General features: G+C 39.2%; 1 protein-coding gene across 9 annotated transcripts in view; it reads left to right on the top strand.

Moving 5' to 3' along the window:
- The window catches only part of LOC125997457 (myomegalin-like), a 192,559-nt gene that overhangs the window by 95,696 nt on the left and 70,204 nt on the right, over window positions 1–26,659 (top strand). For 7 of the 9 annotated variants that reach the window (XM_049765891.1, XM_049765894.1, XM_049765889.1 and 4 more), the window contains exons 1-12: window positions 5,680–6,820; window positions 13,021–13,152; window positions 14,458–14,577; window positions 14,804–14,896; window positions 15,009–15,221; window positions 16,034–16,192; window positions 17,454–17,567; window positions 17,757–17,894; window positions 19,034–19,213; window positions 21,635–21,833; window positions 23,160–23,323; window positions 23,487–23,568. In XM_049765891.1, coding sequence (XP_049621848.1) covers window positions 5,684–6,820; window positions 13,021–13,152; window positions 14,458–14,577; window positions 14,804–14,896; window positions 15,009–15,221; window positions 16,034–16,192; window positions 17,454–17,567; window positions 17,757–17,894; window positions 19,034–19,213; window positions 21,635–21,833; window positions 23,160–23,323; window positions 23,487–23,568 — 2,731 coding nt within the window. In that variant the 5' untranslated portion in view covers window positions 5,680–5,683. Of the gene's footprint in view, window positions 1–5,679; window positions 6,821–13,020; window positions 13,153–14,457; window positions 14,578–14,803; window positions 14,897–15,008; window positions 15,222–16,033; window positions 16,193–17,453; window positions 17,568–17,756; window positions 17,895–19,033; window positions 19,214–21,634; window positions 21,834–23,159; window positions 23,324–23,486; window positions 23,569–26,659 lie in introns of those variants that run through there. The other 2 variants (XM_049765890.1, XM_049765893.1) reach the window with 1 other exon arrangement.

Genomic DNA, 26,659 nt, shown 5'->3' with positions numbered 1-26,659 from the left:
TCAGGATGTGGAGCATCCTCTCCTTTCACCTCACAATCAAAGGGCAATGCAGGGAGCCCTGTCCTGTAAGCAGGTCGTTGTTGTTGTTAAGTCTTCTCAGTGTTAAGGGAAGTCTCTTTTGAGCAGGTCAAAGTCTGAGCAGTGTAGGTCTTCTGTGGTAGAGGATTGCTTCCAGGTGATGTTATAGACCAGCCTGGATGTTTCGTGGATGGCTTCCCTGGTTCAGGGGAGAATGGATTATGCCCTTTCTTCTGAGGTCTGTGCCAGGTCGTTATGTCAATGTTCAGGGTGTAAGGTCCCTCTGCACTACAAGATTTGTGTGTTCCAATCTCTATTAGATAGGATCTTATTTGTATGTATAGTATTTTCCCATTTTAATGTGCCTATGCAAATAAGAAGCAATGCCACGTGGTGTTATTGGCGCATATGGGGGCCATAAGAACAATTCCAATGATTCCCATGACATGGTTCAATCATAAGCATTAAACTGGGGGACTCTTCCACCAAAATTCCTTGTTAAACAGCTCAAAAAGAGAAGATAAAAAGTGGTTAGAATCATCACTGTATAAGACAAAATTTAGTAAGAATTATAGCTGTCCGAAAAAAACCACAAAATATTCTAAAGAAATACGTGTCCATTTTATGTATCTTGAAACAGTTAGGGGTTGTCACACACAATGCACAGCTTTGGACTGTGATTAGGATTGTACACTACTGAAGTTAAAAAGAGTAATGTAGGTTAGTGATGTTTGAGAGGGGGTTAGAGAGTTAAGGAGTAAAAAAGAGCTTTGTATGGGTGTGGGAAAGGGCAGAATACAAAATGAACATTCTGTATATGCAAAACATAACATAAGAATAAGGAATATTCTGAATATATGAAGTACATGAAGTACGCGCGGGGGCGTGAGCCCCCGCGCGGTTCTGTAGTTTTTGGATGCCTAGGGAGGAATTTCTCACCCCCGACCCCCGGGGCCCGATTAACCAGGCGTGGCCCTGAAGACCGGCCTGGTGTGGGGGGAATCTTGTTCACCTGGACCAAGTGGTCAGTCCAGGGGTCCTATGGCTAGCTGTCCTGCCCAGAGCCCCCAACATACCAGGCAAAGACACCCAGAAATCCTGGCATGCGGAGTGCTCTGAGCCCAGCCGAGCCTCTGTAGTTTTTGGATGCCTAGGGAGGAATTTCTCCTTTCCTGTGTATTTTTAAGTCTCACGTATGAGAGAGATCATTCTGTACCTTAGCCCTTTCCTTCTGACTTCACTTGACATAAAATCTTCTAGTTCCATGCATGCTGAGACAAATTGCATGATTCTGTTATGTTACAGGTCCATAGCATTCCACTGTGTATATATAATACAACATTTCTATTCATTAATCTCTCATAGAGCATTTCTGTTGTTTTCATATCTTGGCTATCATACTTTTATATATTTTGGATATTGATCCTTTTTTGGATCTGTGGTGGGCAAATATTTTCTCCCAGTCTGTGGGTTTTTCTGACTTCTTATAGATTTCAACTAGCACAGAAAAATAAAAGTTTTGGCATAGGCATAACTGGTTTTAATTTTACATTCTTGCATTTCTCATCTGCTTTAAGTTTCTCTGTAATCATATTTTATTTCTTTGCATGGTTTTAGTAATTTGAACAATTATTTACAATGCTGCTATTATGGTAGTGGAACCTAATACTTATTTGGGACATTGGTATTTTCCATTACTCTGAGTCTCTTGGAAATTCTGTCCTGGTCCAGAATGAGGTCTTAGAAACTCTGTCAAACAGTGGATACAAAGAGGTTGTGGTTCTAAAAGATACTTCCGAGGCCCTGAAATTAGAGAGCTAGATAGATATGCGTATCTCAGAAGATCCCAATTAAGATATTTCTGAGGTCTTGGCTCAAATCTAGTTTTCTACAGCCATTTTGAAGTATTATTGATAGGATTCACTGTTGAGTGATTTTTATTTACTTGTAGTATTTTCTTTTCTTTCTTTTTTTTTTTTATCTTTCATTGAGTTTTTAAAAAATATAATTTAGAATAGTTCAATTTGGTTTCCAAAGTGTATTTCCAGACTACAGGTAAATTACAGGATTAGAATGATTGAGAAATTTGTTAGGAACAAAAACATTTGGGAGCCTACCCCAAATTAATTAAAAAAACAAACAAACAATTTAGACTCTGGATCTCAACAACCTGTAGTATAACAAGCCCCCTAGGTATTCTAAGCCACATCAAAATTTGAGAAATGACATTTAAATACAACATAATTATCTTGTAGGAATTTGAATGTTTCACGTTTAGGCATATGGGCTATCCTGAAGATGAAATTCAGAACTCAGAATTTATTCCTTGGCCACATTTCTCACAAGATCAAATTAGTGACGTTTAGTGTTTTTTTGTAACTGGTAAATTTCCTATTCAGGAGAATTTCAGGTGAACTGATGGGATTGTTCTAGAACCAAGGGTAGGTGCATCACAACAGTATTCTGTATAATATACTTTAGTTCATCCTTTACTCAGTTGGTTGATCTGGTCTTTCCTATTGCCAGCGTGTCTACTTCTACAAAAGAGTGAGTGATCTTTCTCTTCAACCCACCTTAAGGAGAAAATAATTCCAAGAGCCAAAGGAAGTTGTTTGCCTCTTTGAAGTATTTACACAATAGTATATCTCTTCCATGCAGATGCCATATTTACTAAGAGTTTGAGCAACCATTTCATCTGCTAAGTCAGTTAGCTTCTTATGAATCATGCCTTAACTATGCTTGTAGATTTATTCATTTACTGACATCAGTTTGGGTATTCCCATCGAATCTATGGTTCCACAATCCTCAGCATGTTTATTGAAGCCTTGCTGAGCTAAACAAAGGTGCCAATAAAGATCTGGTTGCGGTAGATAAATCGCAGCACCATTGTTCTTCTGATGCTGATGACAAAAGCCAAGTAGGCTCTGCAAAAATCATAAAAGTTGACAGTTTATTTCACCATCCTCTCCATTTTTAATCTCTATTCTGTAAATAGTCTACATATATGATAGTGTTTAGCTTTTTTTTTTAGAAAAGAGTCTTCCTCACCTTTCAAGCATCTTTTGGGCACTTTTTTTCTCAAGCCTTTAATCTTCAGCTCTGTGGAATTCTTTCTTTTTCTTCAGTGTTTCTGGCACATCAGGCAGGACCCTTCTTTTTCTTGTGTTCTGTCCTCTCCAAGATCCTAATCAGAAAAGGGGAGAGTAGGTTGTATTTCTTAGAGAGAGCAGCAGGCCCAGGCCCTTTGGACTCTTGCTCACAGAAATCTTTTGTCCTAATGTTTGTTCTCGAACTGCAATCTACCTGACTACCTCCAATGTCTACATTACCCTCCAATGTCTACATTCTTTAAAAAGTCCATTTTCTTATCTATTATCTTAAATTTTTTTGGTTAACCAGATGCATCGTCCAGGACCTATGCAGGACACTCTCCCACAGTACCACTTCATATCCTAACAAGAACAACAAAAGGCAAATCATCCAGAAGTTCTGATGCCACTGTCCTACCCCAACGTCCAGGACATTAATTATTTGACAGTCTAAAGGGAGTCTGAACAATCTGTCCTTTCTTGTCCTAAATTTTATTCCTCTTCCTTTTGGCCCCTGCAAGCCTGAGCCCTTTAATTCAGCCCTTTAATCCATCTGTAGAGGACGTAGAGGAGAGGTAAAGATGCAAAATCCAGGGCACCAATCATTTGATTGGTGGAGAGGGACTCTGAACAATCTGCCCTTTCTTGTCCCAAACTTCATTCCTTCTTCCCCCTTGGTCTCTGCAATCCTGAGAACTCTTTCATCCAGAGCTACAGATGATGGAAAGGGGAGATAGAGATGCAAAATCCAGAATTTGACCTTTTTTGAGTTAAATTTAATTTCCTCTCTCCACTGGGCCTCTGCACTTCAGAGAACCCTTTACTCCAGAGCTATAGAGGATGAAGAGGGGAGGTAGGGGTACAAAATCCAGGGCACCAGTCATTTGATTGGTGGAATATGTCCTTTCTTGTCCTAAACTTTATTCCCTCTTCCCCCATAGCCTCTGCACTTCTGAGAACCCTTTAATCTAGGGGAGCAAGGGATGCAAAATCCAGAATCTGCCCTTTCTTGTCCTAAGGCTTACTCTCTCTTCCCCCTTAGCCTCTGCAATTCTGAGAACCCTTTCATCCAGAGCTACAGAGGATGCAAAGGGAGAAAGGGATGCAAAAATCCAGAATCTGCCCTTTTTTGTCCTAAATTTAATTCTGTCTTCCCCTTGGCCTCTGCACTTCTGAGAACCCTTTCATCCAGAGCAAAGTGGAGAAAGGGATGCAAAATCCAGAATCTGCCCTTTTTTTTGTCCTAAATCCAATTCCCTCTTCCCCTAGGCCTCTGCACTGCTGAGCCCTTTAATTCTGAGCTGCAAAGGATGCAGAGGGAGGTAGGGATTGGATGCAGGGAGGGTGTGCAGCGGTATCTAGTGGCTGGTGGTTCAGCTTGCAAAAGTCCAAATAGGAGGACGTGGCACAATCCTAGGAGGCCTGAGGAAGGAGCATGCGCAGAGCGGCGGCGAGGGGGCCTTGTGGACTACAACTCCCAGCAGCCCTAGCGGCGCAGGCCCCTCCGCCATCTTGAAATCTGAGCTGACTGCCAGCTAGCTACTTCTTAGGGCTGGAGCTGAGCTGTTTGCTAGAGGACTTTCTCAGCCGTGGACTCAAGAAGCAGCTGCAAAGGGGGATTCTAGCAAGATCTGAGCTTGGCTTTCCTCTCAGCATCCCCCCCGCAGGTGTCTTTTTATGCTGATAAGTCCTGAGAACCCTGAGATTGCAAAGGTTTGAGGAGCAGCTTTGCAATTCTTTTTGCAACCAACCTCCTTTGCAGCTTTTTTGCACCCAACCTGGTGGTCTTGCCATGCCCAAGCCACCCAATCTGAAGAAGATTTGCAAGTGAGGCCCAATGGGGGACAGATCTCTCAGCGCCTCAGGGAAGTTCTGTCAGAGCTTGCTGTGAGGGAAAAAGAAGATGAAGGAGATTTGCTGCTGAAGCTACGGGTGACTGACGCCTCACTGTCCTCTGCAAGTTCTGTCATTGCTGCTGTGAGGAAAACATTGGATGAAGGAGATTTGCAAGGGAGGCCCTGCTTGGTGACTGACCATCCAGCCTCACTGCCCCTGGAAATTCTGTCAGAGCTGCTGTGAGGAACAAATAGGATGAAGGAGATTTGCAAGTGAGGCTTTGCTTGGTGCCTGACCCCCTGGAAATTCTGTCAGAACTGCTGTGAGGGGAAAAGAAAATGAAGATTTACAGGTGAGCCCTGAGAGTGAAAGATGTCTCACTGATCCCTGGAAGTTCTGTCAGAGCTGCTGTGAGGACAAAAAAAAAAAAAAAAAGGAGGAGGGAGATTTGCAAGTGAGGCCTTGCCTGGTGACTGACCCCTCTGCCTCACTGTCCCCCCCTGGAAATTCTGTCAGATCTGCTGTGAGAGGGAACAAAAAGGATGAAGGAGATTTGCAAGTGAGGCCTTGCTGGATGACTGACACCTCATCACCCCCCTGGAAGTTCTGCCAGAGCTGCTGTGAGGAAACAAAAGGATGAAGGAGATTTGCAGGTGACTGAGGTCTCAGCTTCACTGCCCACCCCTGGAAATTCTGTCAGAGCTGCAGTGAGGAAAACAACAACAACAACAACAACAAAGATGAAGGAGATCTGCAGGATCTGTGCCCGAGAACTGTGTGGCAACCAGAGGCGATGGATTTTCCACACAGCCTCCAAACTCAATCTGCAGGTCTTGCTGTCCCATGTCCTGGGGAAAGACATCCCCAGAGATGGCAAGGGAGAGTTTGCCTGCAGCAAATGCGCCTTCATGCTGGATCGCATCTATAGATTTGACACTGTGATTGCCCGCATTGAGGCCCTGTCCATCGAGCGCCTGCAGAAGCTGCTGTTGGAGAAGGATCGCCTCAAATTCTGCATCGCCAGCATGTACAAGAAGAACAACCATCAGGAAGGGTCTGGCCCAGAGAGCAAGACAGGCAGTGGGACTGTGGATATCTCAGGCCTACCTGATGTGAGATACTCTGCCCTGCTCCAGGAAGATTTTGCATATTCGGGGTTCGAGTGCTGGGTGGAAAATGAGGATCAGGTGCAGGAGTTGCATAGCTGCCATGCTGCAGAAGGCCCTGCCAGCCGACCCAGGAGATGCCGTGGTTGTGCAGCTCTGCGGGTGGCAGATTCTGACTATGAAGCCATTTGCAAAGTACCCCGCAAAGTGGCCAGGAGTATTTCGGGGGCCCCTTCTAGCAGATGGTCTACCAGCATTTGCACAGAGGAGCCAGCTCTGTCTGAGGTTGGGCCAGCCGATCTGCCCGGCACAAAGGTCCCCCAAGATGGAGAGAGCATGGAGGAAGGGACCCCAGGATCCTCTGTGGAATCTCTGGATGCAAGTGTCCAGGCTAGTCCCCCACGACCAAAGGAGGAAGATACCGTGCAGGAGAGAAGTGCAAAGGAACTGGCCAAGTGTGACTGTTGTTCTGAGGAGCAGGCAACCCAACATATGTGCAACCACAAGCTGGAGATGGCTCTTAGCATGATTAAAGGGCTGGATTATAAACCCATCCAGAGCCCCCGAGGAAGCAGACTTCCTATACCTGTCAAATCCAACATACTTAGAGTCAGGCCTGGCCATAGTATGACCGATGGAGTCCATTCCAGTTTCCTTCACAGGTCTTTGAAGTCCTTAGACAAGTCACCTGTCAGTTACACCTTGGACATGTCAGATCTGCAAGAGCTCTGGGATGATCTCTGTGAAGAATATTTGCCACTTCGGTTCCAGGTATACCAAAATGGTTCCAGGTAGACAAAAAAAACTACGTAGTGCCTTTCTGATTGTGGCTAGCAGGAACTCAGCCCTCACTTGATTGCTGTTTAGGTAAATTTAAGTAATATTTTAGATACTAAAAAAAAATTGAACTTGTTTTTGCCTCATCTATTGCTTATGTTTCATTTAGTAACTGTGAATCCTACTAAAATAATTTCCTTTTTGCAATCTCTTTTATAATATTATTTATTGGCTTTTGAAAGACTGACAGTAAAAAATAAAAAAAAGAAAAGAAAGACTGACAGTAAAACAAAAAGAAAAGATTCCTAACCCACTTTCACTCAGTAAAGACATAGGTAAGATGATATCCTTTAAAACTTAAAATTTATTTTATTTCTGGCACATAAACTCTTTTCTCTTTCCCTTCTCTCCTATTTTCTATATTGTTTATTTTTATACTTCCTTTTATCCTGTAAGGGATTTAGTTTGCTCATTCTCTAGTGCTCACCTGAGAGCTTTGAGTAAGTAATTCATCCCTAGGCATGTCTCCACTAATGAAAGCCTAGGCTAAAAGATTAGGAAAATCCTAATATGACATTTTATCCTAATTATCCTAATTTTATCCTAGTTATCACATTTTGGCAAGATTTATTATCAAATAGATCATTTGGGAACTAGTGACGATTTGTTTTTAAAAAGCTTGGTATTTAGGTGTTGGAAGACAACAGCTTTAGAGCCCCAAATTTTTCTACAGAGAAGTACTATTAATTATTTGATATGTTTGACATTGAGTAGGCATTACCTATTATTAATTATTAATATTATTTTTGCATGCTGTGAGAATTATACTGTTATTAATCTGGGAATATTTTGGAAATACTGCACTCATCTTAGTTCCTATTATACAACTCTACCCATTTGATTTCATAGTAGCTTTTTACATTCAGGTATACAATTTTGTATTCTGTTTTTTTTTTTCCTAGCAAATGCTATTTGGTTTCTGTAATAACATTCATGCTAGCTTCTAGTTTTCTTAGTGGAATACTAGGCATGTTCTATTCTAAAGAATAAAGATTCTTTAGTGGATCATGCAAAAGAGAACTGTGTAAAACGTGCTTCTGGGAACCTAGCTTATTGGTCTAAATAATTCCAGAAGCTTAGAGGTTGATAACAAATTTAATCATCACTTAAAATACTTGCTACAAAATATATATATAGTACAAAGTTATAGGTAACATTTGCATCACAGGGAGAGCAGCAGGAAGTGGGAGAAATTCTTTTGAATTTACTCTGAGTTTTCAGAAATAGTGTAGAGAAGTGTTATCAAAAGTATAAATCACACAAAAATTTTAAAATACGTTTTCATTTGTATAAATGTTAAATATTAATTTGCTTAACAGTTGTATATATGTGTATATATGTGTATACATACATATAATATATACATATATATATATACATAGGTTTTAGTTTCTTATTCTTTTAATGGGGCATCAAAGCTAAATTTGGATATCACCGTATGTTTTGACTAGACATAAATGTCACAAATTAAACTTGGTGTTTTCATAAGCACTGAAAGGAATCCAGGCAGGCAGGATGGAAAATAGTCTTTCCCTGCTCTAAAATGTGTCCAATATTGCAAAAAGATGAAAACCTAGAAAATTTTAAACAAAACAGGAGTCTTTTATATTTAATTAAAGATATACTGTTTTTGGAGCTTAAGGCATTACATTTTAGAGTTGGGAAGGGTCTTATTATTTTAAAATTAAATGTTTTTTTAACCATATCAGAAGCTCCTACTGGTTTAGTGCTTAGAGATCATTCCCAGCAGTGTTCTGGAGACCATGTTCTGATGAGGATTGAAGCCAGATTTCTTACATGCAAAAATATGCATTCCCAGCTTTTTGAGCTATTTTGTTTCCCTAGAAATCATCCTTTCCATTTATGTATAAGAGAAAGCTTATGATCTAAATAACCTAGGCCAGGCAGAGCCAAAGATTTCTAACAATTATTAGTCTTTTTAGCAGGATTCTGTAGTGAATCTGTGAAGAAATTGCCACCCTAATTGTTGCCTTACATTTAAATTATTGTAATTTTACCTTTAGATATAGTCCTTTTACTTCATTAAATTTGGACATTAGAAAAATAGACCCTTAAAACATCAGCAGAAATAACCAACCTGCTGACATCAGGAATACATTTTTTTCTGCTTTTGAAATAATAAAAATATTGGATAATTTTATTTAAAAACTATTTTAAACTGCAAAGTAACATTTGACTCAAAGAATCATGGTGTTTAATTATGGTATCATTTGCCCCTAGTAATAAAATATGTGATGAAAAAAAATTAAAGATAAATTTGACTCATAGAATTTTTGAATTTTAAAAAATATTTGGAATCTCTGATCTATTGTTTATGTCAAGTTGCCTTTTAAGCCTCCTTAAGGCTTGTTTTCCTTTATGGCCCAAACTAAATGTTTATTTGAGTAAATATGGAAATAATAGAAATAAATGTAAATTTTCTTGATAGATTTTTTTATAGTTTGTAGAAAAAAAATGAAAGACAATAAAATTCTTTTATTGAAATATGAAAAAGGCTCTTAGCTTGTTAAAGAAGGGTCAGTAAGATTCCTTTGTTTAATCTTCTTTGTTTCTCCTTTACATTGTTAAATATCTATTCTACTAGCATTAGTTTTTTAAATTTATCTGTCCTTTTTTTTTATTAACAAACACCACTAATACAACCACTAATAGCATAATTGTAATATTATTTATGCAGATTGATTTATTTTCCCTCCTAGAATTTATACCTAAAGAACCAAGGCTGTTCTTATATTGAAAGACTTGGCACCTCAACACCTTTAGCTGTTAATTTTCTTTTTTATTATTTTGTCCAGCACTAGAAAAACTCAGATAAATTGGGGTCTGGGCCCTTAGTCAGTATCAGTTATGGTTCATGTGCAATTTTCCTTTCTACCTAAATTTAAAGAGCAGGAGAGGTTGGCTCCAAGCTTGTAGTTCTTCTGTGTGTGTGTGGTAAATTTGCCACTCTCCTCATTGAGCCAGAAAATTCAGTTCAGGCCCTTTGGAAGATTAAGGGATTAGATGCTGGTCACAGATTAGGCTTTTAATTTTATTCTTCTTTTGGGGTGTCTTCTATTATTAAGAATAGAATAGACTGGCTTAAGTGAGGGTACAGTGGGTAATGCACTTGCTTTGCATGCAATTTCACAAGCCCTGCTAGGAGTGGTCCCTCACTATTGAGCTAGGACTAAGATCTAAGCCCCACCTAGTGTGACCCCCCAAAACAAACCAAATAAAGAACAGGCTAGATAATTGTAGCTGTTTGAGGCCTGTGACTTAAATTATGAGGCCTAGCAGAGTGCCCCTCTTCCAAGATCTAAATCATTGTCTTTTAGTTTCAAGGTCTTACATATGAGAAATTAGTCTTACAAGTTTAATTCTTTTTTTTTTCCCTGTGGCTTTTATTCTATCAAAAGTCAATTAAAAAAAAATTTGGGAGGCCACACCCTGTGATGCTCAGGGGTTACTCCTGGCTATGAGCTCAGAAATTTCTCCTTGCTTGGGGGAACCATATGGGATGCCTGGGATCAAACCAAGGTTCATCCTGAATTGGCTGCCTGTAGGGCAAATGACCTGCTGCTGTACTATTGCTCCGGCCCTATAAAGTCAATTAAAATTTTTATAATTGTGACATAATTTTAGTAGCTGATAGTCTTGAGCAGGACACTGCTTCTATTAACTCAAGTAGTAATAATTTCTGCCTGTGTGAAATCTTCAGAGAAGCATTTGGTCTGTGAATCCAATACTTCCTAGGAATTCATTTTGAATTGTAGACTCAGTGAAGCTTTGCTGAGTGTTCTTTTGGCAGGTAGCTATCTGAAAGGACATTTTTCCGAGATGTAAAATAATAAGGAACAAACACTTCACAACTTTTAGGTAAACCATAGATACACAGTACTAGTTTGTAAGTTATCTAGCATGCCTAAGAATGCTAAGATAGTTTTATATGAGATGTTGATTATAATAGTGTCTTATTGCATTTTTTGTCTCAACTCCCCTTGTTGCATTTTTTTGATTTTAAGATGATCCTGAATTACCTATTTGCATTTGGGCCTTATTTTTAAGAGAGTGAAGAATAAGGATTATACTAAGATTAGGTGACAGATTTGATTTTGTTTTCATTATTTTTGTTCACTCATTGAACAAAAGTTTTGGTCCTTACAATATTTCAGACTTATGGCAGGTTTCTGGAGAGAAAAGTAAAATCACCAGCGCTAGTGCATTTGGTTTTATTGGATGTTTTTGGATCTTGTGGTTTGACAATTGATTAACTCTAACGTGTTATAACTCTAATTATTTTCTATTTAAAGTTGATAGTATCACCATTTGATTTTCTGCTTGCAACTTAAAGCTATTCTCTTTCATCTGCTTCTTAAAAATTTAAATTTTTGTTGTTTTATTTTTTTGCCACACCCAGCAGTGAAAAATGCATCTAGGTAGCCACTTCTGTCTTTTCTCTTTTACAAATTTCTGTTTATCTTGGTCCATTCCGTGACCTTTTTCCTCTCCCAAATTGTTCTCCTATAGTTTTTTGCTGCACTTATTCCAGTTAAATATCCATTTAAATTCTGTCTTGTCTGTTCATAACTCCTTTAGAGTGGTTTTGACACTTTATCATGGTTTGTATTTGGTATTTTCTTTATATAACTGTAACTCCCAACTTCAGACCCCACAAGACTTTTGATGTTATGGCACTTAATAGGTGTTAGAAAAATTGGTAAACAGCACTGCAGAAATAGACTTTCCTTTTAAAATCCTTTTAATTTTCTATTAGCTGGTGGTGGGAAGAATATATGGTAAGATCGAATGACATTACCTAGAAATTGGTAATCAGAGTTTGGAAAAGAGTGGAAAGGAAAAAATGAATAGCAATTGCTTTTATTCCTCTCATGTAATAGACATTTATGATTTGTAATTGGAATGGATTCAGGGTCGGGAGTGATGCCTTCTTCAGGTTTTATTTTATTACCCTGATATATAATAATAGTTACTTATATCTTATTAAATTTATCTTGGTGTGATTTATTGCTTATATGTAAACAATGCATTTTTTTGACTTGAATCTTTTTGAGTAGTTGCCATTCCTATAAAGCAATCTTCCCAGATCACTGTGATAATTTCTTCCTACATCACTGAATTTTTTTTGAGCCACTAAATTATAATTTGAATTGTTTATTAACTTTTGTTTTACTTTTTATTTTAATTTACCTCTTTGATTTCAAAGTTATAGAAAAATCTCATAGAACTGCCAGATTCACTAGTTGCTGATATTTTATTATGTTTGTTTTGTTATTTCAATTATGCCATTCCATACAAATTTTGCTTTATTCCTGGGATCAGAGTGATTGTTCAGCAGGTAGGTATTTGCCTTGTGTAGGGTTGATCTGGGTTACATCACCACCATCCCATATAGTCCTCTGAGCATCATTAGGAGTAATGAATCTATATGTCTTCGAGTAATTCCTGAATATCTCTGGGTATGGTCCAAAAGCAACAACAACAAAAAATGGCATTTGACTTTTATTTTAAAATTAAATGAGGATTAGTGATAGTAATATACATGACAATACCAAATACTGAGTGTGCATTTCCTAAAGACAATTTTTTTTACATCTATACAACATTTAATATGGATAAAATATTACATCTAAACTAGCATATAGTCCATATTTTCAATCTGCCAATTTTTCCAATGTTGTAAAAAGACATTTTATGAGAAAGATAACTGGAATTATTTTTTCTCTTTGTTTGGGTTAGTTCGAATTTTGTGATTGAAAGTAGTATTTTTGATATTTTGATATTTGATCATTAAAGCTGTTTTCTTTTTTAATCCTCACCTTTTTTTAAATTCTGAAAAATTTATTTCAATTGAATATGTAATGCTTGTATGAGTTCATAAAGTTTACCCTGTAAATTTGTTGGAGGGGAGAAAGGAAGTATAGAAAAGATGGAAGTGATTCAGTACCCTAATCAGTAACTGGACTATCTTTATGAATTCATGCTGATAATCTTAGCAGCAACTTTGGTTTCCTAAGTCTCTTGCAAAAAATGCCAGAGACATTGAAAACGAAATAGAAATTTATTGTTGGCTATAGTCAGCTCAGTTAGCTTGTCTTGATGTTTTTTCCTAGCCCATGAATGAAGATTTATTCAAGCAACAAAAACTGAATGAAAATGAGACTCTTTCAGTACAACCATCTATACCTGATGCTCACTTGGCAGAACTTGAAGAAAAAATTCAACAAACAGAAGTCACCAACAAGGTATGATCAATATTGACTCCCATATTTACCCTCCCCCAAAAATGTTTCTTAAAGAAGTACCTGGTTCTAGCTTAAGTCTGTTAAACTCTGAATAAGATCTGAGAGATGGATACTGTCCTCTAGGAGATATTTGAGTACTAAGGCTGGAGAGAGAGAGTTCAAGGTACTTGAGTAAATGACTGATATGTGCAGTATCTAGCTTCAAACAGTCCTTGAACACTTCCAATTGTGGTTCTGTTGGCTCATAACACCAATGAGGCCTGTACTAGCAGTTTATGTTGACTTAAGCCAAACCCTCAGCAAACTGACTCTCTTTGAGTCCAGTTACTATTGGGACTGGCTCTGAGGGCACTGTACACAAGTATAGTTCTGGATTTGGAGAAATAGTACAGTAGCAATGAATTGCATGCTGCTAGCCCTGGTTTGATCCTTGGCATCCCATATGGTCCCCTGAACACAACCAAGATCAATTTCTGAGTGCTGGCCAAGCTAGGAATAAAACTTGAGCATTACCAGTTGTGGTCCTAAAACCAAACAAAGCAAAACAACACTAACAAGGCTAGTTCTTTCCTTTTCTTTCATTGAGATTTCAAGTTGTGGAGCCATGGGAATAGCTCAAAGGGCTAGAGCACATGCCTAGCATATGGGAGGCTATAAATTCAATTTGTGTTACCACACACATGGCTAGTCCTGGTGGTCCCCAAGTGGCAGCATAGCACTGGGCCCAAGCACTGAACCATATGCAACCTGATTGGCTGAGCACTTGAGGGTGTGGTCCCAGGGCCCCCTTCGCAATGGTTGGGGGACTCAAAAATTTAAAAAACCTAATTAAAAAAAGAGTTTAACTGGTTCTTCATAGGGTTTCTATAATGGTCAGCACTTGTGCTTCTGATTTATGTTTCATCCCCTGTCAGTTTAGTTACAGCCTTTGATTTTAACATTTTCTTAGAAAATTTGCACACGTTGTGAGGCTGAGCATCTGGTCAGATGTATCTTGGCAGAGTCTAGTTCCATGTTTGACTACAGAATCTCCTGGCTGGGACAATGACTCTTGTCAACAATTTCACAGTTTGGCTGATATCATAGAGAAAGCACGGTGTATGAGAATTAAAACAATTGAGTATTGAAGTCTTTCATATTCCTCTTGTCAATTATCTTAAGACTTCAGTGAATTTGCATTGCAGGGGAAATGACAAGATAGTATTTCCTAAGAAATCTTTAAAACCTAAAATCACAGAAGACCTTTATGGCTGCATTTGAAATAAAGTCATTGACTAACAAACTGGTTTTCCTTGCCGACTCTAGCTTCTTCAAGAGAAACTGAATGAAATGAGTTGTGAACTCAAATCTGCTCAGGAATCTTCTCAGAAGCAAGATGGTATAATTCAAAGCCTCAAGGAAACTCTCAAGAACAGGGAAAGTGAGGTAAAAGATTTGGCCAACAGTGACCACTAGAAAACAATTGCAGAGGTCGAGAAATGTCCTTTATTTTGCAGAAATTGATCTTACAAGAGGAATATACCTTGGTATAAAGAAAATGTCACTTAAACTAATTTATATCTTAGAGTAGTCATTTAAAATTTGCCAGTTTTCTAACATATTTGGGTTCTCTCTCTGTCTCCCCCCCCCTTCCCTCTCTCTCCCCTCTCAGACTGAGGAGTTATACCAGGTGATTGAAGGTCAAAATGGCACCATGGCAAAACTTCGAGAAATGCTGCACCAGAGCCAGCTTGGACAACTTCATGTATGTTGTGGGGGGGTCACATAGGTTTAGAATTGAGAATCCTGTTGAGTTAAAGCTATTCTGTCATAGCCACTTGCTCTCCTTGTAATGATAACTTTTCATCACCTTTCAGAGCTTGGAAACAACTCCCCCAGCTCAGCAACAGGTGGCTCTACTTGATCTTCAGAGTGGCTTGTTCTGCAGCCAGCTCGAAATACAGAAGCTCCAGAGGGTGGTACGACAGAAAGAACGCCAGCTGGCTGATGCCAAACGTTGCGTGCAGTTCATCGAAGCTGCTGCCCAAGGGCAAGAACAGCAGAAAGAGGCTTCCTGGAAACATAATAAAGTAAATCATTAATCATTTTGTGGCCCTAAAGGCTAACTTTGCCCAAATACTAACTTCATATCAGGAAAGTTTGTTGATCCCTTGAGTCACTTGATGATTGTCAGTGATTCAGTTTAACATTTGTTTTTCCTCAGACCATGGGCCAGATATTATTACACTGCGCCTTGGAAATACATGAATGAATGGCACAAATTCTCTCCTCTTTATTTTATCTTCAGTAAGCATGAGAAGTAGTCACAGAAGCAACATTTTTGTATACTAACTGCTCTATAGCAGGCATACTTGGGATCCTAGAGGAAGTTTCAGAGAGACTCTCAAGGGAGTTCGGGAGACCTTATGAAGGAGAAGCCATCTGGGGTTATTTCTGAAGGAGAGGTAGATGTCAGCTAGATTAAAAAGTAGAAAAAACTACTAGCAGTGTTTTGGGGGCCATTACTAGATGAAATATGCAGGAATTAAACTCAGCTCTCCTGCATACAAATTATGTATTCAGCTGTTGAACTATTTCTGTGGCCCAGGTATATAATTTTTTTCTCTCTTTACTTAGTTTTTGGGTTACAACTGGCTGTGTTTAGAGGTTACTTCTGGCTCTGCTTTTAGAAATTACTCCTGGAAGGCTCAGTAAAACTTGCATACTATTCTTGTCCACAGGTCTCACTTTTTTCTACATATTTGTTTCATATATGCTATCTCATTGACAGTTACCTGTTGCTTTCTATTTTGGGCAGTCTTGCAAATTTTAAGACCCTCATAACTATTGACTTATTGTGAGAATGACAGATCAGATGTAAAAGATGACCTGTTTAATTTAGGAATTGCGTAAAGCTTTACAACACTTACAAGGAGAATTACAGAACAAAAACCAAAAGCTTCGTGTCCTGGAGGCTGAAAAATTCAATGAGATTCGAATCCTGGAACAAAATATGGAGCGCCTAAACCAAAATCTTAGTCACAAAGATCAGCTGATTCAGGTAAGTTTCCATGATGATCTAAACTAAAATCAGGCTTATAGAGCTCTGCTATTTTTATTCATACAATTTCATGATATTAATCTACCTGCATCTATAACGCATGCTCTATGTAGCACACTGAGAGAGCGGGATCGGAAAGTTTCAACATAAACAGAAAGTATAATTTATTAACCAAGATGTTAAGCAGAATAGAGACTTATCACTGCAGTCCTGGAAGACTCAAGTATTAAATATGTAGAAGAGAGATCCTAGCCATTCTGTAAGTCAGATACTGTGCTAGGCTTTGAAAGACAAAGGGAAGATATGAAGTTGCTCTCAGTCTAGTAGATAAAAACATCTGAGTTGGAATGTCCACTGAATTTATGGCAAGGAGGTCAGAGTAATTTTCATGATAAGACCCAAGTGCAAAATAAAATGGACTGCAAAATATTTTAGATGCCAGAATAAAAACTTATGTACATGAGAACAGGTATTATATTATATTGTATTAAATAATTTGAATTTGTTTCTCTAGATTCAAATCATAGTTGGCCATCTCAAATGGACTCTTATCGACTTATTTTTGATCATTTCATTTGCCATTCCTTCAAGTTTTGTTGGAGCAAGCATCAGGAAATAGATTTATTATATGCCTTACAAAGAGGCAAACTGGGAGTGTTAGGGCATCTGGGGACATTGGTATAGGGTAGGACACATTGGGATTGGGATTGAAGCATTTTATGCTTAAAACACCTCTACTAAGGGGAGCTTTGCAAATCATGGTGTCTTAATAAAAATAAAACATTTTTTAAAAAGAAAAAAATGTCCACTGAGTTATTTAGATGATAGTTTTAAGGGAAAAATTGGACTCTAAGGAGAGTTAGTTCTCTACTCTGAAGCTCTGTTCACATTGAAGCCTTAGATTTCACTGAGCCTCTCAGATTTATTTATAGTTTATGCATTTTGTGCATATTTTATTTTCTCTCTTCCACCATCTCTTAATGGGGGGAAAATACATTTTAAGATATATAGAGAGCATCTTTTTAGTGAAATCATTACTGACATCTTCAGAGTTAACAGTGCATCCTACATAGTTGTAAATATGCCCTCTGTGTATAATAGTTAGAATAGTTAATAATTTATATATCTTTGCTAAAATGTGTACCTCTTGAGAGTGATCCGACTTTATTTTTTTAATCCCAATTAACTAAGAAACTCTAGGCAAAATGTAGGATTTCAGTTAATATCGGATAAGTGAATAAAGGACTTCTGGTCTCATTAGGAATTTCGGGAGCTTCTGCAATATCGCGAAAACCCAGATCCAACCTTTGAAGCACATGAAATGTTGCTTGAGAAACTTCGGCAGCGCATACAAGACAGAGATTTAGCTCTAGAGGTCTGTACCAAGCTTTTCGTTACTATGCTATCACTCATTCCATCCACAGAAGCAAATATGCTAGAAATGAATGCCTTCTTAATTTACTGTATGCGGGAGTTGGATTTTTCATTTAGAATTTTATTGAGTAGATGAAATATTAGAATAGTAAACCATATGGAATTTGAGGATTTTTTTCTATCCTTGCAGCGGGCTATTGATGAAAAGTTTACCACTCTAGAAGAAAAAGAAAAAGAACTGCGTCAACTTCAACTTGCTGTGAGAGAGCGAGATCATGACCTGGAAAGACTTCGCAGCATCCTTTCTTCCAATGAAGCAACCATGCAGGTAAGAGCAAACTTCTGCTCCATGACCCATTCCTACTTGGATTCTATGTCAAGAGCATCAACCCCTGAAACATCATTGTGGGAACCAAGTTATTTGCTTTATAAGAAAAAAAAATAATAAAAGTAAACGAAGTAGCTGGAATGATGGTACAGCAGGTAGGGCACTTACTTACCTTGCCTGTGGCTGAGCCCTATTCAATTCTCAGCATCACATAGAGTCCCCAGTACTGCCAGGACTGTAACTGGAGCATAAGTCAGGAATAAGCTTTGAACACTACCAGATGTTGTCCCAAATAAAAAAAAATAACTATAGCAATAATAAAGCAAACAAAACTAGCAGTTTTAGCTCCATCTTCATAGGTTAAGAAGGAAAATGTTTCAGTGCATTTACCTTCTTATATACTATGAACTCTGTAGTGGGAGGCTATGGATTTGTATTTTTTTTTGTTGTTGTTGTTGTTTTGTTTTGGGGCCATACCTGGCAGTGCTCAGGGGTTACTCCTGGTTCTGCACTCAGAAATAGCTGTTGGCAGGCTTGGTGGGATGCTGGGAATTGAACCCTGTCCATCCTGGGTCGGCGACATGCAAGGCAAATGCCCTATCATTGTGCTATCTCTCCAGCCTCAAGGCTACGGATTTGATAGCCCTGCATGATTCTAATTTAATTCTAATCCTTGTTAGTATCTAGGTAGTTTTTCATAAGGATTTCTAGGGTAAAAGCTCTTCTATATTTTTTTTCTTATTAATAGTCTGCGTGTATATAACATGTTCTCTCTAGCATATATAATGTATTCATTCAGTTAGAACACTTGTTTTCTTTAATTTATATCTACAGTGGATTACTTTTATGTACCTAACCCTCTACTGGTGATTAAAGAAGTCCTTCACTTCTATTGTATAGCCGACTTCTTCCAAAATATGTCCTCAATTGTGTACATGATATTTATCTCTAAATAAACGTATTTGTTTGTAAAAACATAAGGTAACTAGTATGATATTGTCAGACAAAGTAGTAAGTTTTCTCCTTTGTGAAACATTTGAGATCATTTAAAGGTGGATTGAGTTTCTTGGTTAACCTAAGGAGTGGATGTAACTCTTTTAAAGTTATCTGTATTTCTTTTTTCTTTTTTCTATCACTAGAGTTTGGAGAGTCTCCTAAGGGCCAAAGGCCTGGAAGTGGAGCAGTTATCTGCCACCAGTAAGAACCTACAGTGGCTGAAAGAAGAAATGGAAGCCAAATTTACCCACTGGCAGAAGGAGCAAGAAAGCATCGTTCAGCAGTTACAGACCTCTCTGCATGACAGAAACAAAGAAGTGGAGGCAAGACGTTCATTAAGTTCAAGGCAGCTATTTTAGGGATTATATAATGTCTTTGCATTTGCACTTTTGAGCTCTGAGAGACCTGGCTTGAAATCCATTCTATGTCTGGTCAAGTCACTAGGTCTTTTCTCTCATAGAGCTATAAACTCAAGGAAAGAATTCTCTTGCTCAAGGGAGTGACATGAGAATTAATGAGATCTGAAAGACACATGTAACATGCAGTGGCTAGCATTCACTAGAGTCATGCTTATGCAGTATCAGACACTGTTCAAGAGCTTAATAAATAATGACTCGCTGAATCCCACAATCTATGAGAGTCCTTGACTTGCATGCCTCTTATAGATAAGAAAACACATAAGGTAAGTTACTTGCCCAAACAAACATGGCGGAGTCAATAGGCATGCAATCCAGGCAATGTAGCTCCAGTTTTAATGGCCATGTTCTCACTCAGTATAGAAAGAGCTTATACACGATGTCATCTCAATAATGACTTTTTAAAAATATATTCTTTTAAATCACAGTGTTACCCAGCTATTCATCACTGAGTTTTGGGTATAATGTATAATAATACATGATCGCTGTCCCAAATGTCCACCACTATCTAGTTTTCTTCCTGATCCCAGATGGTCTATTGTGGGCACTTTGTAGCACCTTTCAGTACTCCGTCCTCCTCCAAGGTGACTTTCTTCCACTGTTATCATCACTTTCATTCTCCCCAACTGTTCCCCTCCATCTACAATGACTAGCTTCTCAATAAGACCATTTCTTGTGCTCTTCCTTTCTATTGCCTTGGGTAATAATAATGATTTTTGTTTGTTTTTGGTGTTTGTTTTTGGTTTTTGGGTCACACCTGGTGACACTCAGGGGTTACTCCTGGCTCTGGGCTCAGAAATCGCTCCTGGCAAGCTTGGGGGACCATATGGGGTGCCAGGATTCGAACCAACACCCGTCCTGGGTCAGCTGTGTGCAAGGCAAATGCCTTACTACTGTGCTATCTGTCTGACCCAATAATGATTTTTAAAATGAAATAGAAATACCATCACTAAAAAAAAAAAAAAACATATAGTATTTTCTTTATAAATGGGGAAAAACATGAAATACCATATTTTTTGTTCTATAAGACGCACCTTACCATAAGACACACATAGTTTTTAGATGCTGTCCTCCCCTGTGCTCAGGCTTCAGTCCAGACAGCATTCGCTCCATAAGATGCATCTTTTGGGGAAAAAAGTGTATCTTATGGTGTGAAAAAATACGATAAATTAACTAGTGTCCATTTTTCCTAATTTAAAATAAATCATTATTCATTACTATTAATCTAATTCTTTATCTACTAGTAATCTTTAATTCCTCTAGAAAATAGGGAAAGTCACATGTAGACTCCTGTTTTTATAAGTTTAGTGTTCTTTCATTGATCCTTTCAGCCTTATATTGTTATATTTGTTAATACCCATTGCTAAATTTGGGAAAAGAATACACTTGCTTTTATTTATTTTTTTCTTTTTTTATAATTCTCTTTTTAATAATTATCTTTATTTAAACACAGTGATTACAAATATGACTATAGTTGTATGATTACAGTCATGTAAAGAACACCCCCTTCACCAGTGCAACATTCCCACCACCAATTTCCCAGATCTTCCTCCTTCCTACCCCCACCCATGCCTGTACTCGAGACAGGCTTTCTACTTCCCTCATTCATTCACATTGTTATGATAGTTTTCAGTGTAGTCATCTCTCCAACTGCACTCATCACTATGTGATGAGCTTCATGTTATGAGCTGCACCTACCAGCCCTCATCTCTCTCTTGTCTCTGAGGTACTGTTAAAAATGTCTTTCATTTTTCTTAAAACCCATAGATGAGTGAAACCATTCTGCATCTTTCTCTCCCTCTGACTTACTTCACTCAGCATAATAGATTCCATGTACATCCATGTATAGGAAAATTTCATGACTTCATCTCTCCTGACGACTGCATAGTATTCCATTGTATATATGTACCACAGTTTCTTTAGCCACTCACCTGTTGAAGGAATCTTGGTTGTTTCCAGAGTCTGGCTATTGTAAATAGCGCTGCAATGAATATAAGTGTAAGGAAGGGATTTTTGTATTGTATTTTTGTGTTCCTCGGGTTTATTCCTGGGAGTGGTATAGCTGGATCGTATGGAAGCTCAATTTCCAGTTTGTGAAGGAATCTCCATATCGCTTTCCATAAAGGTTGTACTAGACGGCATTCCCACCAGCAGTGTAAAAGAGTTCCTTTCTCTCCACATCCCCGCCAGCACTGCTTGTTTTCCCTTTTTGTGATGTGTGCCAATCTCATACACTTGCTTTTACAGTTTCACAGTCCATCGGATAGATTCTTAATGACCCCTTTTTAAGTAGTAGATTGGATTCGGACACTTTCTCTTTTCTTTCAGGATCTTAGTGCGACTTTGCTCCACAAACTCGGACCCGGTCAGATCGAGATTGCCAAGGAGCTCTGTCAGTGCCTACAGCAAAAGGAAAGGATGGTTCAGGAGCTCCTCAGTGATCACAACAAACAAACAGTAGAGCATGAATTGGAGATTCAGGGCCTCCTTCAGTCTATGAGCACCCGGGAGCAGGAGAGCCAAGTAAGTGCTTTTAAAGTTTGTAGAAGAGGAAACTTGTGAATATTCATTTATATAACTTCTTATTTCATACTGTTGTTTTACTTCAGCTTATTAGGTATGCTACTGTATTTTTATCTACTGTCAGAGTATAAAATACACCATTTTATTTTATTTATTTTTTTATTATTTTGGTTTTGGGGTCACACTTGGCAGTGCTCAGGGGTTACTCCTGGCTCTGCGCTCAGAAATCGCTCCTGGCAGGCTCAGGGGACCATATGGGATCCTGGGAATTGAACCACCATCTCCTGGGTTGGCCATGTGCAAGGCAATGCCCTACTGCTGTGCTATCTCTCCAGCCCTAATTTTTAATTTTTTTTATGTAATATTCTGCTAATTTGGGCAGAAAGGAATATGGAAAGGTGGAGAGATAGCACAGTATCCCCAGCAGCATGTATTACATGCTGCATTCTGAGAGAATCTTGACTTCTCTTAGAAATAATGACTTGGAGATTAAGGGCTTAGCTGCTCAGTTAAAGCAGTAATTTACCTAGAAATAGTTCAGTCTTTGATATAACTAATAGAGTTATTGCACCATATTATTAAGTAATTAAGTCTTGGGTTTTATATTCAGACTTCCTTTTTGCTATGGTAATGATCAAAATTAGTATAGACCTCACGCTCATTGTGCCATCATCTGTCTTAGAAAATATGCAACTGAATTTGGTGTTTGGAGCGTTAGCATCTCCGCTTCAAGTGGCCTATTAGAAATGTGTTTGTGTAGTTGATTCACTCATTAAATTAGTGTGGAGTCTTTACTATGTACCGTATACTTCCTGTGTTCTTTGTCTACAGCACTGAACTTAGACCATGTCTTAGGAACGACAATACATAGACATGTCATATTAGTACATCATTAAAAGAAATTTAGCACAGCAATGGAAAGTGAGAGTAGAGAAGGAACTGTTTTGCATAGGACGTTCAGAGAATGTCAGTCAGATATGGGTTACTTTGGGCAAAAACCCAGAGGAAGCAAATCACATACCTGTCCAGTAAAGACCTTCCAGACAGAAGGCACGGTAAACAAAGGCATCTACTGTTTCTATTCCAACCAGAATCTTATCATAGAAAGTTCTAAAAGAACCAATATCAGGTCATCTCCTCTGTTTTAGATGTGTTATTCTCAGTTTTTTTCCTTATTCTGTTTATTCTTTCTACTCATCTCCTTTGCTGTTGCCTGTAAACTGAAAGTAAGGAGACTATTTCTTAACTGATGTTAGTTTTTCATAAACTTACAACATAAATTTGATCAGTGTCTTTCATAGATTTTATGTGATTTTCTTCTACTAGGCAGCTACAGAAAAGATGGTACAAGCCCTGATGGAAAGAAATTCTGAACTACAGGCACTGCGCCAGTATTTAGGAGGGAAAGATTTTCTGGTACCCCAAACAGTCATGTCTCACCAGGGCACTGAAGCTAACTCCATCAGCCCTCATCTGGGAGAGCACACTGATCAAGTAAGACCTACAGCTTTTTTTAAGTAGATATTAAAACCAAGTGCATTTTCCTTGCAAATTTGAGGCATACATTTGATCACTTTAATGCAAAATGGTATGAAACTTTGAAACACCATAGTTTCTCCATATTTTTTTTAAAACCTCTGACTTTTCTAAATTTTAGGGTTCAATGCATATGCCTTCCAGAGACGATAATATTTCTTTAACTGCCAAAGTGGAAGCCAGCTTGCCCAGATCCTCACTAGGTACGTATCAGATTTTCATTTCATAAAATCACCATTTATGTATTCTTCTTCTAACTTTTTTGGTTTTGTTTTTGGGCTACACCCAGTGGCGCTTAGAGGTTGTTCCTGGTTCTGAGCTTAGAAATCACTTCTGGCAGGCTTAGGAATCATATGGCATGTGGGGGTCCTGGGTCAGCAGCGTGCAAGGCAAATGCCCTGCTGCTGTGCTATTATTGTGGCGCCATCTTCTTATAATTTTTTTTTTAACAAATGTTTGGCCAGGATTTTATTTTTCTTTTTGGTTTTTGGATACATTTTGCTGCGCTTAGTCTTACTCATGCTCTGCTCTCAGCTTTCGTTCCTGGTGGACTTTGGGGACCAATAGAAAAATATTTGGATTAGGTGTCTTGCATATATTCAGCAGTGCGGGAGGGGGTTTCTAAGCCTGAACATCAAAACTTAGACACTGATATAACTTCTCCCAAGTATCTTTCAAGCAGACTAGGTTTACTCACTATAAGTTAGCATTACTTTGTTGGGAGAGGTAAATAGTATGCTTTGTGCTGTGTGGAGCAAAATTTAAGTAGATGTCTTGAATTGGTAACATTTCAATGCAAATAAATAGTTGGGATCTAGGGTAGCTTTAGTATTACTCAACGCATTATTTTGTAGTGCCGTGGACCAAATCCAGGCCTTCAAACATGCATGGCACATGCTATATTGCAGACTACATTCTCAACCCCAGAAACTGGGAATGTATGCTGAATTCACCATGATTAATGAAATAACAACTCAGGTGTTATGATAAGAAAAGCTGAGGCCAGAGAGATAGCATGGAGGTAGGGCATTTGCCTTGCATGCAGAAGGACGGTGGTTCGAATCCCGGCATCCCATATGGTCCCTGAGCCTGCCAGGAGCGATTTCTGAGTGCAGAGCCAGGAGTAACCACTGAATGCTCCTGGGTGTGACCCAAAAACAAAAAAGGGAAAGAAAAGAAAAGCTGTGTCTTTGGAGAATGATGTCTTTTTTAGTGATAATAATAATAATGTCAAAAACCATCTATGCCGCAGTGGACAGAATTTTGGAATTTCATTGTGAAGTTGAACAAATATCTTCTAGTAGAAAACTAGCATCAAGGATGATCTATTTTTTTTAATATTTATCTATAGCTTTCTTAAAAAGTACCTTCCACAGAGCCTGAAAGAAAACTAAATGACCCTTCCTGGAGCAGGATTTTTAGCAGCACGGGCAGGCAGCTGGCAGACTTCCGCATGTGCCAGCGGCCTTTTGGCCTGGCCTAGGGTAGGGGGTCCCGGACCTGGGTCACCCGGCCCCCCCTCCCCCTTTCCTCCGGATCTCCAGGTGGGTTTCTGGGAGGAGCTGATGGGGCACCCTGGGTTTTTCCCCACTCCCAGGCCGGGTCTGGGGACCGGCCTAGGTTGGGCTTAAATCCCTGTCCTTCAGGCTTGGGAGGGTCTCTCTCTCCCTTCCTGGAGCAGGATTTTTAGCAGCACGGGCGGGCAGCTGGCAGACCTCCGCATGTGCCAGCGGCCTTTTGGCCTGGCCTAGGGTAGGGGGTCCCGGACCTGGGTCACCCGGCCCCCCTCTCCCCCTTTCCTCCGGATCTCCAGGTGGGTTTCTGGGAGGAGCTGATGGGGCACCCTGGGTTTTTCCCCACTCCCAGGCCGGGTCTGGGGACCGGCCTAGGTTGGGCTTAAATCCCTGTCCTTCAGGCTTGGGAGGGTCTCTCTCTCCCTTCCTGGAGCAGGATTTTTAGCAGCACGGGCGGGCAGCTGGCAGACCTCCGCATGTGCCAGCGGCCTTTTGGCCTGGCCTAGGGTAGGGGGGGGCCCGGACCTGGGCCGGACGTGCTCCAGGGTTGGCTTAGGGGGTGGCGTTTGATCTGGGTGGTGGCAGATAATTGCTCAGCTATACTCAGGCTGTCACTGGCAATTTCATACCAGTCTACATTTTGAAACCCCGCGCGAACTTATGCTCCTCCCAACCACCAGTACCCCTGATTTACCCTTCTTACCTTCAGTAACAAACAGTTTTAATCTCTGTCCAAAGACATACAGTAGATCTTACAAATCTCAGAACTATTTAGAAGGACATAAATCGAACACATATTGAACACATATATATTTTGAATATTTTATGATTATTTTCTTTAACTGCTGTACCTCTCTATATATTCTTCTACCATCATTTTTCTATCCACTTTTCATCTTGTCTTTTCTTTGTAAGCTGTATAGTAAGGATTGTTGGTGGAACTGTCCCTCAGTTTGATGCCTATGATTGAACTATGTCATGGAAATTGCTGGTCTTGTTCCTATTGCCTCCAAATGCACCAATAACGCTTCATGGCATTGATCCTTGTTTGCATAGACACATTAAAATGGGAAAACACTATACATACAGATTAGTTATTATCTAATAAATCTCATTACAATGTACCTTACACCCTGAACATTGATATAATGACCTGGCACAGGCCTCAGATGAATGGGCATTCTCCATTCACACTGGAACCAGGCACGCTATCTACGAAACATCCAAGGTCTTTTATAGCAACAGTTGGAAGCAGTCCTCTACCAGGAAAGACACTACCAAGGGTCTGACATCGGCCTCCTAAAAAGACACCTCCGTTTACACTGAGTAGACGTGACAACAACAATGACCTGCGATAAGACGTGACAACAACAATGACCTGCTCTACAGGACATGGTTCTCTCTATTGCCCCTTAAGTGTGAGATGAAACGAGAGAATGCTCTGCACCATCCTGACTGCTATATGAGACATGTAGACTCCAGGATCTTTAATACAGAAGCATGATACCAACAACAGAGACTATGTGAGGAATGGAGCTGTATTGCCACTACAGACGATGACTTGAATTGGACAAACTAGTTTGCCTGGAGCCTAGAGTCAGTCCTGTGCCAGGGAACTTCAGGGGTAGGGTCTCCATCTATTTAGACCATAATTTGTCTTTCCATGTCCCTTATGTTTTGGTGGGCCTATGCAAACAAATGCCACTTTAATATCGTTTTTTACTATGGTCCCTTGACTCCAATCCTTAAGAAAAACAACCCACTAAAACTTTTGAGGTTA

The sequence above is a fragment of the Suncus etruscus genome, chromosome 19 (genome assembly GCF_024139225.1).
Source record: "Suncus etruscus isolate mSunEtr1 chromosome 19, mSunEtr1.pri.cur, whole genome shotgun sequence".
Lineage (NCBI taxonomy): Eukaryota > Metazoa > Chordata > Mammalia > Eulipotyphla > Soricidae > Suncus > Suncus etruscus.
This window is presented reverse-complemented; position numbering and strand designations above follow the sequence as displayed.